General features: G+C 42.8%; 1 protein-coding gene across 1 annotated transcript; it reads right to left on the reverse strand.

Moving 5' to 3' along the window:
• LOC137255574 (carbonic anhydrase 1-like) lies at positions 1-9,424 on the reverse strand. The gene is made up of 7 exons (XM_067792998.1): positions 9,202-9,424; positions 8,631-8,795; positions 4,428-4,573; positions 3,440-3,532; positions 3,011-3,083; positions 1,152-1,300; positions 1-114 (listed from the first exon to the last, which is right to left on the reverse strand). The coding sequence occupies exons 1-7, from the start codon at positions 9,422-9,424 to the stop codon at positions 1-3; spliced, it is 963 nt and encodes a 320-aa protein (XP_067649099.1).
• Positions 9,425-13,478: the final 4,054 nt, after the last annotated feature.

Here is a 13,478-nt window from a genome sequence, read left to right on the forward strand (position 1 = left end):
TCAACACGTGTTGGAGTAGACAGGTCGACCGTTGAGAGGCTGCACGTGTCGTTCGTTGCCGTAGGTGGTGAGCGTGCCACCGCCAAAGACCTCAAGCGACTTCAGTATAAGCACCTGTGGGAGAGAAGATCAATGTAGATCGTAATTTAACCTGTTGCTTGAATAATACTGCGCTTAGCTACATTTTGTTTAATGATGGGACACTGTAAACATCCAGCTTGGACCGGACAATCGAGTGTCTGATATTATTGAAAATTAATTTTCAGATGTGCGTGCGTGCGTGCCTGCATGTGTAACTTATGATCTGCTTCACCAACCAGTGAACGGTGCCAGTACGTTACCGGAAACTATTGTCAGATCACTTGGACTATCTTAACTGATAAACCCCTCTAATTAATCCAATCTCATTAGTAAGCATCTTGACACCCCAAGCTCTTTAATAACCTCTCCCAAGCAGATTTCACAGGTCAGTGACTCCACTGCTCTTACTGACCCATAGAGAAATCACTCGAGCGTGGATAGGCACACCAGGTATAGCCAGGGCCTAAAACTAGACAAACCAGGTTGCAATCACGCAGTGGGCATACAATAACATCCTTGGTCTATTGTGGGTGAATTCGGTTGTCACGGCTTTGAATACTGTGCGGATGTGGGAACTGAACACAGTCTTCAACTTCGATTAGAGAGCACAGTAACTGCTCGCCCAAAGCACAGTTTGTCACCACCGCGAAACCAAGATTATGATTGTCAACAAACATGTACACGTCCAAGATCTGCATGACTTCGGGTTTCCCTCCCACATTTCGCTGGTCCGCCGCAACAATATAAGCCTTGTCCAAAGCATTGTTACACCAGACTCCCTCACTCACTTACATTGTCAGGAGTAAGTCACTGCAATAGCCCGCAGTGTTATAGCTACATCCATATCATGAATATTCTAAGGATCAAAGTCGATAGCGCGAGAAAGGGTAAGATCAGCCACGGGAATTATCTAGTGGTTAAAGCGTTCGATTCTTTACAATGCATTGTGACAATTTCTGGATCAACGAGTTCTACTGAAAAGGCACAAACATACATACTTGGTTAAAACAAGCAATGAGTTGTTCACCCGAAACAAGGCCTACTGTGGACCCAGTGGATCAATGACTCACCTTTGCCTCAGTGGTATGAATAGCGTTCTTCATGACGACCCATCTGACAGACTCCGAACAGGGCGGGTTGGTGAGCGAACCCTTGTATGTGTAGAAGCCGCCTCCCTGCAGGAGGAGCTCTCTGGGGTCAAGGTTCACGCTGATTTTACCTATGATGAGAAGTGAAGAATTTCTGTCAGCAGTGCAGAAATACAGTTAACGCTGTCAACATACAACCAGCACAGTAGAAGCATAATCAACAATGTAATTGTCATGGACAGGAATTGTATAATTTTATTTACATCGGTTACCTTACTGTCGTACATCCTAAGAATCGTCTCCAGCGTTCGGAGTTGTCTTCGGTAGTGACTGAAAACAACTCTCACCCACAGCTTTTGTTTTCTGCAGGTCCTCATGGCCGACAGGTTTTTCATCCCCAATAACTAGGTGCATTAGGTCCATATGAGAGTATAGGGTCTACACATTCTGATCAGATCCCACAACTGTTTATGCTTCTGTAGATATGTCTGATTGGGGTGTTGAACATGTGTTAGAGGGGGGTATTATACATGTGTCAAATTGGGGGTGTTGTACATGTGTCAGACTGGGGGTGTTGTACACGTGTCAGATTGGAGGTGTTGTGCATGAGTCAGATTGGGGGTGTTGTGCATGAGTCAGACTGGGGGTGTTGTACACGTGTCAGATTGGAGGTGTTGTACATGTGTCAGACTGGGGGTGTTGTGCATGAGTCAGATTGGGGGTGTTGTACATGGGTGATATTGGGGTTGTTATACATGTGTCAGATTGGAGGTGTTATACATGTGTCAGATTGGAGGTGTTGTAAACGTGCCAGATTGAGGGTTTTGTACTGGTGACAGGTTGGGGGTGTTCTACTTGTGTCAGATTGAGGGTGTTGTATACTTGTCAGATTTGGGGTGTTGTACATGTGCCAGATTGGAGGTGTTGTGCATGAGTCAGATTGGGGGTGTTGTGCATGAGTCAGACTGGGGGTGTTGTACACGTGTCAGATTGGAGGTGTTGTACATGTGTCAGACTGGGGGTGTTGTGCATGAGTCAGATTGGGGGTGTTGTACATGGGTGAGATTGGGGTTGTTATACATGTGTCAGATTGGAGGTGTTATACATGTGTCAGATTGGAGGTGTTATACATGTGTCAGATTGGAGGTGTTGTAAACGTGCCGGATTGAGGGTTTTGTACTGGTGCCAGGTTGGGGGTGTTCTACTTGTGTCAGATTGAGGGTGTTGTATACGTGTCAGATTGGGGTGTTGTACATGTGCCAGACTGGAGGTGTTCATTCAGGTCAAGGTTGTTGTACCTGTGTCTGATTTGGGGTGTTTTACATGTGTCAGAAGGTGCGTGTTTTGCATATGTCACATTTGGGGTGTTGTACATGTGTCAGATTGGTGGTGCTCTATATGTGTCAGACTGGGGGTGTTGTGTCAAGTCAAGGTTTTGTACATGTGTCAGATTGGGGGTGTTGTACATGAGTGAGATTGGGGTTGTTATACATGTGTCAGATTGGAGGTGTTATACATGTGTCAGATTGGAGGTGTTGTAAGCGTGCCAGATTGAGGGTGTTGTACATGTGTCAGATTGGGGGTGTTATACATGTGTAAGACTGGGGTTTTTGTGCTGGTGCCAGGTTGGGGGTGTTCTACATGTGTCAGATTGAGGGTGTTGTACATGTGTCAGATTGGGGGTGTTATACATGTGTAAGACTGGGGTTTTTGTACATGTGTCAGATTCGGAGTGTTGTACATGTGTCAGAATGGGGGTGTTGTACATGAGTGGGACTTGTGGTGTTGTACATGTGTCAGATTGGGGGTATTATGTTAGGTGTCTTAATTTTGCTACTTACTCTGAGGACTGCCGAGTTTTGCTATCCCGTCAATGAGAGTGTTGAGGGCGGCGTTAGTGGACACGTTGTCCTGCTGTTGAGAGGAACGCGGGGACATTAGACAGTTTCCTGCAATTGATCTAATAGCATGGTAGACCATGAAAAGGTTGTCTCTACATATGATGAATACCACAGAGCCATTGACTAACATACCCTGGTTTCAGCGTCGGTTATACACTGCTCTGAAATGATGAACACCATGGACACATCCGGGTACTCCGATTGTAGTGACTACTGCATGAGGACTGTTCCGGTGGCGATTCACGAAGACATGGTAATAATATAGTCGGAATTGTGCAATCAACTCTACATGCAGTAGAGATGTACCGTGAATTCATCACAGCGCACTCACTCATTACAGAGTGGGTAGCAATATACAACAGAACCTACCTCGAGGATAATCCCAATAACGGCTAGACCATCATGCATGTGTACAGCTTCTGTGATGTTGCCATACTTCTTGTTGTAGTGGACCAGATGCAACTACAACAACGACGATGTTGCATGTACACTGATAAGAATTAAACAAATTTCACCGTAAGGACATTGTTGATAAACACCTAATAGTGGTATGTAGCATATATAAGAGCATGCAACGTGTTCCAGCTGCGCTGGCTGAGTGGGTTAGATCGCTGACTTTGTGTGTTGGCAGAAGAATCCCGGAAGACATTCAGTTCAATAAACGTCTCAGAATCTGAAAAACTGTAACCCTAGATATATCATCTCTTGCATTTGACCTATCTCTAAATGGTACGGTGTCTTTATAACCGAATGTTTGATAGGTGCCAGCAAGTGAGGAAGTGAGTTTGAATCTGTGAATGGTATTCAGTCATGTCAAGGCCTGACACCTTGGTGCGGTGAGAAAATCGGAACCGTTATTTGCTTTGATGGAACCTAGAGTCATGAGTATGGTGACCTGTCCCTATATAGAGAGAGGACACAATGTTTTTGCATACCACACCTCTACATAGGCCCCTTCATTAATAGGTACAACCTTAATAACCAAGTATAGTCATGACTTAATGAATTGTCATTACAATTCATGTAGGTGTGATGTAACTGGCCAACGCACCCTCATCACCCCCCGGGTTCAGAATGATTTTCAGTTATTCAGGGGTCCGATTTACACAGAGCGTTCATTTATGCTCACACTATCAATCATTGGTTAGCCTGTTCCTGAATCGAATGCTTCCATCCCCTCGCCCTACAGCTGTAGTGTTGGTGATGGTGTTATTATACAGCAGTCTGGCAAACAAATATATTTGTACGTTACAGTATTTGAGTAAGATCTCGCTTGCCCTTACAGTGATGTAAAACATCCACAATTTGTTAAAAAAACAAGAATATAAAAATGTGATGATATATAACGCGGGCCTACCTCCGCCGGCCTGAAGGTGCCATTGATATGGTGCTCCGATGGTTCGTGGAAGTGCATAGATACCAGGGCGAAGTGGTCTCCGTTCGTAAAGGGGAAGTCGTCGGTGACCAAATCCTCGCTGGAGAAGGACAGAGTTGCTCCCTGGCCTGCATTGTACGACAATATTCATGATATAGCTGAAAAAGGACTCTCGTAATACTTCGTAGTCTATTGGTCAAAGCGTTCGCCCGTCACGCCGAAGTCCTGGGTTCGATTCCCCACATGGGTACATGTGTGAACCACATATCTGGTGTAACAGCCGTGATATTAGAATGCCGTATGAGTGGGTATGAATATATGAGCAATATCTCGAGAGATACAAGAAATAGACATACATTTTACATATCTGCAGGTGAGTGAGCATGGTTTTACGCCACTTTTAGCAACATTCAAGCATTGTCACGGCGGGGGTCATCAGGAGCGGGCTTCACACACTGTACCCATGTGGGGAATCGAACCACGAGTCTCCTTTCACAAAGCACAAAGATGATCCCTAGTCACTAAGGTAACCTTAGAGCAATGTTAAAGAATGTTAAGGATAACCTTTGTAAAAGCTGCTTCATGAAAGGAGCCCCTTTCTTTAACACTGCACTAAGGTTACCTTAGTGACTTACGATCACCTTAGTGCTTCATGAAAGTAGAATCTGGTCTTCAGCGTGATGACCAGGCGCCCTCACCACTAAGCTTCTCCACCGGCCTACCTAAATGTGAAACAATTTCCATCATGAGAGAACATTTCAACTTAAACAAAACAGTAATCAGTCGCTGCTACTTGACATATGTTGTACAAGGAAGCATCTTAGACACAGGTAATGAGTGACCTACATTTTTAAATCTTAAGTTTCCGGGTAGCGTGCGTTTGTTGTTAGAACACAGTGATATATCGTGATCTGGAAGAAGGGGAAAATCCCTAAGTTCGAGCAGGAATGAACAATCGTGGAAAGATAGGGGGGTAAGACCTGGTAACTTTTGATTGCATGTCAACCTACCTTAGCAGCTTGGGACCAGGGTGCCGATGTTCAAAGCGACCTTAACACTAAGGTGACAGTAACTCCAATACCATACATAACACAGACGTAAGGTAGTCCTAGCACTAAGATGACAGTGACTCCAATACCATACATAACACAGACGTAAGGTAATCCTAGCACTAAGATGACAGTGACTCCAATACCATACATAACACAGACGTAAGGTAGTCCTAGCACTAAGATGACAGTGACTCCAATACCATACATAACACAGACGTAAGGTAGTCCTAGCACTAAGGTGACAGTGACTCCAATACCATACATAACACAGACGTAAGGTAGTCCTAGCACTAAGGTGACAGTAACTCCAATACCATACATAACACAGACGTAAGGTAGTCCTAGCACTAAGATGACAGTGACTCCAATACCATACATAACACAGACGTAAGGTAGTCCTAGCACTAAGATGACAGTGACTCCAATACCATACATAACACAGACGTAAGGTAGTCCTAGCACTAAGATGACAGTGACTCCAATACCATACATAACACAGACGTAAGGTAGTCCTAGCACTAAGATGACAGTGACTCCAATACCATACATAACACAGACGTAAGGTAGTCCTAGCACTAAGATGACAGTGACTCCAATACCATACATAACACAGACGTAAGGTAGTCCTAGCACTAAGATGACAGTGACTCCAATACCATACATAACACAGACGTAAGGTAGTCCTAGCAGTAAGATGACAGTGACTCCAATACCATACATAACACAGACGTAAGGTAGTCCTAGCACTAAGATGGCAGTGACTCCAATACCATACATAACACAGACGTAAGGTAGTCCTAGCACTAAGATGACAGTGACTCCAATACCATACATAACACAGACGTAAGGTAGTCCTAGCACTAAGATGACAGTGACTCCAATACCATACATAACACAGACGTAAGGTAGTCCTAGCACTAAGATGACAGTGACTCCAATACCATACATAACACAGACGTAAGGTAGTCCTAGCACTAAGATGACAGTGACTCCAATACCATACATAACACAGACGTAAGGTAGTCCTAGCACTAAGATGACAGTGACTCCAATACCATACATAACACAGACGTAAGGTAGTCCTAGCACTAAGATGACAGTGACTCCAATACCATACATAACACAGACGTAAGGTAGTCCTAGCACTAAGATGACAGTGACTCCAATACCATACATAACACAGACGTAAGGTAGTCCTAGCAGTAAGATGACAGTAACTCCAATACCATACATAACACAGACGTAAGGTAGTCCTAGCACTAAGATGACAGTGACTCCAATACCATACATAACACAGACGTAAGGTAGTCCTAGCACTAAGGTGACAGTAACTCCAATACCATACATAACACAGACGTAAGGTAGTCATAGCGCTGGGGATGTTTAGTACAACTGCACTCTGGTGGTATTAAACTCTTTTACCCTGATGTAATATATACAAGATCCCCTTATAATGCGAGTCATTTGAATCTATCTTGTGTTAAGTAGGTGAGAAATTGGTCAGGTGAATTGTAATGGAGATAAATAAGTTAATTTGGTAACATTTGTTACCAGCTGACAAATATCAAGCAGGAAGTGTCAGCTGTAATCTTTGGGCGAGTTTATAAATTATACCAACCTTACGACATGATCAAGGTCTTTACGTGAACATCACCATCAATGTAATTTGGTTGGTTGGTTTGTTGGTTAACGCCGCACTCAGCGATATTCCAGCTATATGGCGGCAGTCTGTAAACAAATCGAGTCTGGACCAGACAATGCAGTGATCATCAGCATAAACATCGAAAACTGGCGCGTTGCGAGACATTTTTTTCATGAAAGCACGATAGGTTACAAAGCTTCATAATTAGATGGTTTGGTGGCCTTGTCCAGCTCTTTTGTAGCAACAATAGTGTGCAAGCCCGGTGTTTCCTTACTGTGGTAGTTTCGTCTCTGGAGTCACGATGTGACTGAAATATTGCCCCAGTGACTTTAAATTTTAACTCTCTGACTCGTCTCTGGATATACGCGAATGAAAAACGATGACATGTGTCAGCCGAGTCAGACAGTCTGACCATCCGATCTCGATAGTCGCCTCTTTCGGCGAGCATGCGTTACCGAAAGACAGTTCTAAGACGGATTTCCACAGGTCCCAACCATATGAAACCTAAAAGATTTTTTATTCATTTATACAACATGGTGTCGGGGAATGTGTCTCACTACATGGGAGACAATGGTTAATTAAGTCGGATACCCCTGATGTCAGAACCTAACAATAACATCCTATCTAAGCCATGTGTCGTGTCTTGTACAGATAAACAGGAACCAACATAAAGTCAATTGTATACTCAAGAGAAAAAATAAGGAAAACTGGAAACACAACAAAAGAAGACTACAATAGTGGTTGGTTTTGGATTTGTTCCAACAAACGAAGGGCTTTGTGGCAGCCTAGCATTTAAAGCGTTTTCTTGTCGCGCCGGGAACCCGGATTCGATTCCCCACATGGGTACATGGTGTGAAGACTATGTCTGGTGTCTCCCGTCGAGATATTGCTGCAACATTGCTAAAAAGCGACATGAAGCTAAACTTACTCACTCCAATAAACAATGCAAAGAAAATTCCTACTACACAGAGATTCAGTATGTTGACAGTAGAGGCGGCATTAATAGCGCCTCAGATATGCTCCGTTCAAGATCATTGTACTCGTACAGAGCCTGTGTTTGGTTGCTAGCAGTAGTTAGGGTTTATAACGTTAGCCCACCAGTGTATCGTTATAATTAACATTAACCCAGTCTTAACGCTCTGTCAAGAAATAACGGATGGATCGAAGCACTGACGCTCAATCCAATAGACCACACACAATTATGATACCTCATTGCGTTAAGAGCAGGTTTTAATATGTTTGGTCAAACCCGTGGATCATGCTTGTTATGTCAATGATATGTTTTTGAAGAGACTCGATTATTTATAGGCAGCGACAATATCACTTGATCATTATTTGGTGTTAAAAATAAACCCAAACAAATGTGTGGCTTGGTTCATTATGAAACAATACTCTTACTGGCTTAGAAATAACTCAAGCACAAGAAAAATCAAAAGCACCAAAGCCTGGCACTGTGGCTTGGTTCGACAATGCCTTAAGACTACCTCTTACCATTGTTCTTGAGACTGCCTGGCAGAGCGCCTTGTCTGTCAGTGTTGTAGGAGATGTTGGAGAGTTTTGTACACGTCAAATCTTTCCGTAGTAGATCGATAGGCGACTGATGAGTTCCTCCACAGCATCGTGTGTTCTCCGAGATGTTCATCCAGTGGGGAGGACCTTCAAATAGAGCCCTGATTACCTCCCAATATAATCTTAATTAGTCATTGATTTCCTGACACAACGGTCAACATGAACCGTCGACATGTCAGTGATATTACAGAAGCGTACGTACAATATCGAAACATTTTTTACCTGAGTAAACATTCTATGTATTTATATCAGATTGTATATGACATCTCAATGACTTAATGAAACCCAAGGAAGGTGGGCCAGTCTCAAGGCGTGAATAGGAAACCTGGAGGAATTATCTCGGTCGATATTCAACATGGCCGTAGTTTCAGCCAAGAAAAGGAACCAGTTTGATTGCTTACCTTAATGAAACAAGTACGCCAGTCGAACATAATTTTAAAATTATTATTTGTAACCAAGACGTAAAAACAGCAGTTATAATCACGCAGCTTACCGTCCGCGTCGTCGTGGTTATAGCTGAACGGATCCTTCGACATTGCACACAGGAACGGGTGGTCGTCATTCTTGTCATCTGATGAAGACGGCAGGACAGCGATGCAAATAATGGCGACGAGGACGCCAGCGATGACAATAGCACCCAGCACAAACAACCCCTTCTTCACTCGCCCAGACATCCGTGGTTTCTTGGTCGTTGTACGAGCTGGATCATCTGGCATTTGATAATAATCGTTCATGATCTGCAGGCAGGGGAAGAGTCATCCTCGCGCGGGGGTTGCAGATGGTCCACAGCCTTCCAGCGCTGGCTGACATTTATTATAGTAAATGTGGTTGTTATTGACCGAGGCGTGGGAGGCAAGTGTCGGGCCATCTCATCATGTGAATGGGCAAATCTTATTACCTTTCACCAAGACCATACATTACCCAATGGTTTGGCATGTTTAATAAAATAGCCCCATTTATATAAAGGTTAAGCTTTTTTTATAACACAACTGCATTACAATGCGTACAATGGTTGACAAAGACGGTTTGGTCGCGAATGACATCACAAGGGACGACATGAGCAGGGAGATAGTGGATAGTAGTAGGGTAGTCGTGTTCCGTTTTGTACCGAAATTACAATGAAATATTTTTTATCTTGAATGGATGTGGAAAACATGTCAAAAGCAACGCTTTGTTTGTCCTCATAAATGGGCCCATCCGCCACTAAGGCTATTTCGTAACATATGCGTGCATTTCTGTATTAGGACGAAAGAAATTTATAAACATTTTCAGGTGACATTTCATATTACAAAATATATTGTTATGTCAGTAATTTGTAACATTTCCAAACGACTATGACATTTTAGTCAATTAATAAAAATGGACAAAATAGAAAATATGATACAGTGAATAAAAAGTTAAGCGACACCCGGTATGTTTGGAAAAAATATAGGTTGGCGCATAGGAAATCTTTAAGAAAAAAAAGAGCTATCATGATCTGGTTTAGTACTTTTAGTTTAAAAACGAAGCCATAATGGAAACTATCTTTTACTTTCAACAGGATGCACGCGCTTTTGGAAAACATGCATTTTGTTTTCCTCAAAAAGGTTACGCTCTTTTGAAAAGTGAAAGTCAGAAATGACTGTTATGTGGTCACATGATTGTCACTGTTTACAAGTGAAACCTAATTTGAATAGTGTTGTATAAGCACAACAGGAATAGTTATTTTGATTTAAAAAGCAGTATCATCATATCTGTAACATATTTCCGTTAATTGTAAATACAAATTATCATGACATTCCTAAAATAGTTACCCAATGAACCTTCTCTAAATATGGATTGGTCTTCCCAGTTAGTTTAGCCTAACATTTCCACAGTTTTATATCTTAGTTTTGAAATAGGCTGGCGCTTAACTTTTTATTCTTGGTGCAAGGCAATATTTGGATGCTTAGTGTTTTGACTGCTTGCATGAAGTGTGAAACAACGAATACAGTATCTACCAATACTTAAAATATGCCAATGTTCAAACTGGGAACGAAATTCAAGCAGAACCGAGGGTCAGTATCTCTTCTTTTTCTGGTTAGACGGGATTATGACGTTAGACGTATCTACGTGTACCCGTCAGGATCCGGGTTGGAATTAGTCTTCATCAGCCTACTCCTGTCGTTATAGGCGACTAACGGGATCGGGTGGGCTGGTTCGCTGACTTGGCTGACACATGTCATCGTATCCCAAATGCGTATTCGATGCTTATTCTGTTGACCACTGGATTGTCTGGTCCAGACAGATTATATACAGACCAGGCAGCTGTATTTGTTGTTGAGTGCATCATGTAACAACATACAAAAAAAAATTAATTAATTTTGCTCCAGACACTGGTCACCTTGTGTTCGTCATATCGAATTTCACACGTAAACACATTTAGCACGAATGCCCGAGTGTCAAATTAATACATACAGCTATGTGGCGATAAATGTCACCAAAGTTCACAATAACAACTTCGTCGACAGATAATCGAACAATTAGATTATCTGTCTTAACCAGAATGGGTATTAATAGGCAGACAGCTATCTCCTTCTGGGTAATATTTACTTCCACATCTTGTAATACCGTTTTGGTCGGTCTTGCTCATGATACAAGACTTTCAGCTCTGCGATGTAATTCCCGTTTAACATACTTATAGCATGCAGGGTGTAGGTTCCAGCGCCATAAACCGACAGAGACTGTGTTATTTGTGGACATGATTTTAACAATGCTGGAACTGGATAAACGGACCCTAGGTTTAAATCCGCTATGAACGCGTGTGACGCGCTTCTTCTTCCAAAATCACCGGCTCTGGATATAACTAGATGTACTTGAATTATATCTAAACTCTAGATCAAATCGACAAACGTGAGGAATCTGGTGACTGTATACTTGCAGACAACTGGCTCATCACTTGAATCCATGTATAAAGATATAATCCAAGACGATGTACCCTTTAATTGATGTGAGGTGGCCACAGCTCTATAGCAAATCGCGGGTATATATAAAATCGACTCTACCTTTAACAGCCGTATTTTTGTGACTGTGAAGATGTTCTTGTCACTTGTCTGGCCACTGTATCGTCAGCAACATCAAAAATAAGTTCGGTGATGGATAGTTGGCGAATCACAGAGTCTTACACTGATAGTTCAGCGTGCTTCTCCCAAGAGAGAGTAGGCTCCAAGATCAGTTACTTGAATTCCCTCCGGCATCTGATAAAAATGCACAAGGCACAACCCACAATGTTTTCGCAATGGGAAGGTTGTAGATTGTAGGTTGTATATTGGTAACGTCACGGCACAACGTTGTGGGAAGGTTGCAGATTGGTTACATCACGGCACTACGTTGTAGGACGGTTGTAGATTGGAAACGTCACGACACAACGTTGTAGGACGGTTGTAGATTGGTAACGTCACGGCAATACGTTGTAGGACGGTTGTAGATTGGAAACGTCAAGGGACAACGTTGTGGGAAGGTTGTAGATTGGTAACGTCACGGGACAACGTTGTAGGAAGGTTGTAGATTGGAAACGTTACAACACAATGTTGTAGGAAGGTTGTAGATTGTTACATCACGGGACAACGTTGTAGGAAGGTTGTAGATTGTTACATCACGGGACAACGTTGTAGGAAGGTTGTAGATTGTTACATCACGGGACAACGTTGTAGGAAGGTTGTAGATTGTTACATCACGGCACAACGTTGTAGGAAGGTTGTAGATTGGCAACGTTACAACACAATGTTGTAGGAAGGTTGTAGATTGTTACATCACGGGACAACGTTGTGGGAAGGTTGTAGACTGTTACATCACGGCACAACGTTGTAGGAAGGTTGTCGATTGGCAACGTTACAACACAATGTTGTAGGAAGGTTGTAGATTCCTACATCACGGGACAACGTTGTGGGAAGGTTGTAGATTGTTACATCACGGGACAACGTTGTAGGAAGGTTGTAGATTGTTGCATCACGGGACAACGTTGTAGGAAGGTTGTAGATTGGTTACATCACGGGACAACGTTGTAGGAAGGTTGTAGATTGGAAACGTTACAACACAATGTTGTAGGAAGGTTGTAGATTGTTACATCACGGGACAACGTTGTAGGAAGGTTGTAGATTGTTACATCACGGGACAACGTTGTAGGAAGGTTGTTGATTGGCAACGTTACAACACAATGTTGTAGGAAGGTTGTAGATTGTTACATCACGGGACAACGTTGTGGGAAGGTTGTAGACTGTTACATCACGGCACAACGTTGTAGGAAGGTTGTCGATTGGCAACGTTACAACACAATGTTGTAGGAAGGTTGTAGATTCCTACATCACGGGACAACGTTGTGGGAAGGTTGTAGATTGTTACATCACGGGACAACGTTGTAGGAAGGTTGTAGATTGTTGCATCACGGGACAACGTTGTAGGAAGGTTGTAGATTGGTTACATCACGGGACAACGTTGTAGGAAGGTTGTAGATTGGAAACGTTACAACACAATGTTGTAGGAAGGTTGTAGATTGTTACATCACGGGACAACGTTGTAGGAAGGTTGTAGATTGGTAACGTCACAACACAATGTTGTAGGAAGGTTGTAGATTGTTACATCACGGGACAACCTTGTAGGAAGGTTGTAGATTGGAAACGTTACAACACAATGTTGTAGGAAGGTTGTAGATTGTTACATCACAGGACAACGTTGTAGGAAGGTTGTAGATTGGAAACGTTACAACACAATGTTGTAGGAAGGTTGTAGATTCCTACATCACGGGACAACGTT

This window comes from Haliotis asinina, chromosome 11, assembly GCF_037392515.1.
Source record: "Haliotis asinina isolate JCU_RB_2024 chromosome 11, JCU_Hal_asi_v2, whole genome shotgun sequence".
In the NCBI taxonomy this organism is placed as follows: domain Eukaryota; kingdom Metazoa; phylum Mollusca; class Gastropoda; order Lepetellida; family Haliotidae; genus Haliotis; species Haliotis asinina.